General features: G+C 72.8%; 1 protein-coding gene across 1 annotated transcript; it reads left to right on the forward strand.

The window, feature by feature from the left end:
- Positions 1–217: 217 nt before the first annotated feature.
- On the forward strand, positions 218–1195 carry LOC114071628 (amiloride-sensitive amine oxidase [copper-containing]-like; the record flags this gene model as incomplete). Its single annotated transcript, XM_027909479.1, has 1 exon — positions 218–1195. A coding segment is annotated over exon 1 (978 nt), but the record flags the coding sequence as incomplete, so codon positions are not given.
- Between the last annotated feature and the right edge of the window lie 5 nt (positions 1196–1200).

Here is a 1200-nt window from a genome sequence, read left to right on the forward strand (position 1 = left end):
TCCATGGTAGCCCAGTTTAATTGGGGTTGTCTGTGGTGTCCCTGGTTTTCCTGGGTAGTCATCACAGGCTGTCTCTGGTTTTGCTGGGGTTCACCCCGTGATTGCCCTGGTTTTTGGAGGGGTGCCGGCACTGCCGGTGGTGGCACCGGAGCAGGGGGGCTCAGCTGTCCCCCACCCCCTTCCCGGTGCCGACCCCTCTGTCCCCGTGTCCCCCAGGATGTGGCTGCTGGGTGTGCCCTGGGCATTGGCCCTGTTGGTCAGCGCAGCCCCCCCCTCGGCGGCCCCCCTGGACCCCGCGGCCATCTTCTCCGACCTGTCCCCGGAGGAGCTCCGGGCCGTGCGGACCTTCCTGATGGAGCGGCCGGAGCTGGGCCTGGCCCCGAGCCGGGGGGGCCCCCTGGCCAAGAACTCGTTGTTCCTGGTGGAGCTGCTGCCGCCCCCCAAGCGCGCCGCGCTGCGGTTCCTGGCGCACGGGGGGCCTCGGCCGCGGCGCGAGGCTCGAGCCATCATCTTCTTCGGGGCGCAGGCGGAGCCCAACGTCACCGAGCTGGCCGTGGGGCCCCTGCCGCGGCCGAGCTCCTACCGCGTGCTGGGGCTCAGGGGGGGCCGTGCCGTGCCCTTCTGGGCGCGGCCCATGACCCAGCTGGAGTACGAGCTGCTGCACGAGGCGCTGGTGGCGGCCGTGGCGCCGCTGGAGCCGCTGCTGCTCGAGGCCACCGGCTTCGGCTTCCAGAACTGCTCCGGGCGCTGCCTCACCTTCTCCGACATCGCGCCGCGCGGGCTGGGCCCCGGCGAGCGCCGCACCTGGCTGGTGATCCAGCGCTTCGTCGAGGGCTACTTCCTGCACCCCGTGGGGCTGGAGGTGCTGCTGGACCACCGGGACCCCAACCCGCGGCGCTGGGCCGTGCGGCAGCTCTGGTACAACGGGCGCTACTTCGACAGCGTGAGGGAGCTGGCCGAGCTCCACACGCGGGGGGCGCTGCCCCTGGCCCGCCTGCCCGAGCCCCCCGCCCGCCACCTCTTCTCCAGCTACGAGCCCCGCGGGCGCTTCTTCACCGGGACGCCCACCGAGGTGCACGGCGCCAAGGTGTGCGAGCCGCAGGGCCGGCGCTACCGCCTGCGCGGCAACCGGCTGGAGTACGGCGGCTGGAGCCTGGCCTTCCGCCTGCGCTCCTCCGCCGGCCTCCAGCTCTTCGACGT

This window comes from Empidonax traillii, unplaced genomic scaffold (assembly GCF_003031625.1).
Source record: "Empidonax traillii isolate 1590-97213 ecotype Southwest subspecies unplaced genomic scaffold, ASM303162v1 scaffold2154:size52461, whole genome shotgun sequence".
NCBI lineage: Eukaryota > Metazoa > Chordata > Aves > Passeriformes > Tyrannidae > Empidonax > Empidonax traillii.